Here is a 207-nt window from a genome sequence, read left to right on the forward strand (position 1 = left end):
GCCTGCTGCTGCTGCTGCTGCTGCTGCTGCTGCTGCTGCTGCTGCTGCTGTGGAGGCAGAGGGCCCACTGGCTGTCCCTGAGGGTACGGGAATGTATGCAGCAGAGCAGGGGGGATGGGAGCTGTATAAGGAGGAGGAGCAGCAGCAGCAACAGCAGCAACAGCAGCAGCAGCAGCAGAGGTGGTGTGACATGCACTTGTTTGTCTG

General features: G+C 61.4%; 1 protein-coding gene across 1 annotated transcript in view; it reads left to right on the forward strand.

The window, feature by feature from the left end:
* Window positions 1-207, forward strand: part of EMH_0083040 (uncharacterized protein) — a gene marked incomplete at both ends in the record, with an annotated part of 2,375 nt that overhangs the window by 1,532 nt on the left and 636 nt on the right. Inside the window, one exon of the mRNA XM_013500601.1 lies at window positions 56-183. Within this exon, the coding sequence (XP_013356055.1) occupies window positions 56-183 (128 nt within the window). The remainder of the gene's footprint in view (window positions 1-55; window positions 184-207) is intronic.

The sequence above is a fragment of the Eimeria mitis genome, genomic scaffold (assembly GCF_000499745.2).
Source record: "Eimeria mitis Houghton genomic scaffold, Emh_scaff5602, whole genome shotgun sequence".
Classification (NCBI taxonomy): Eukaryota; Apicomplexa; class Conoidasida; order Eucoccidiorida; family Eimeriidae; genus Eimeria; species Eimeria mitis.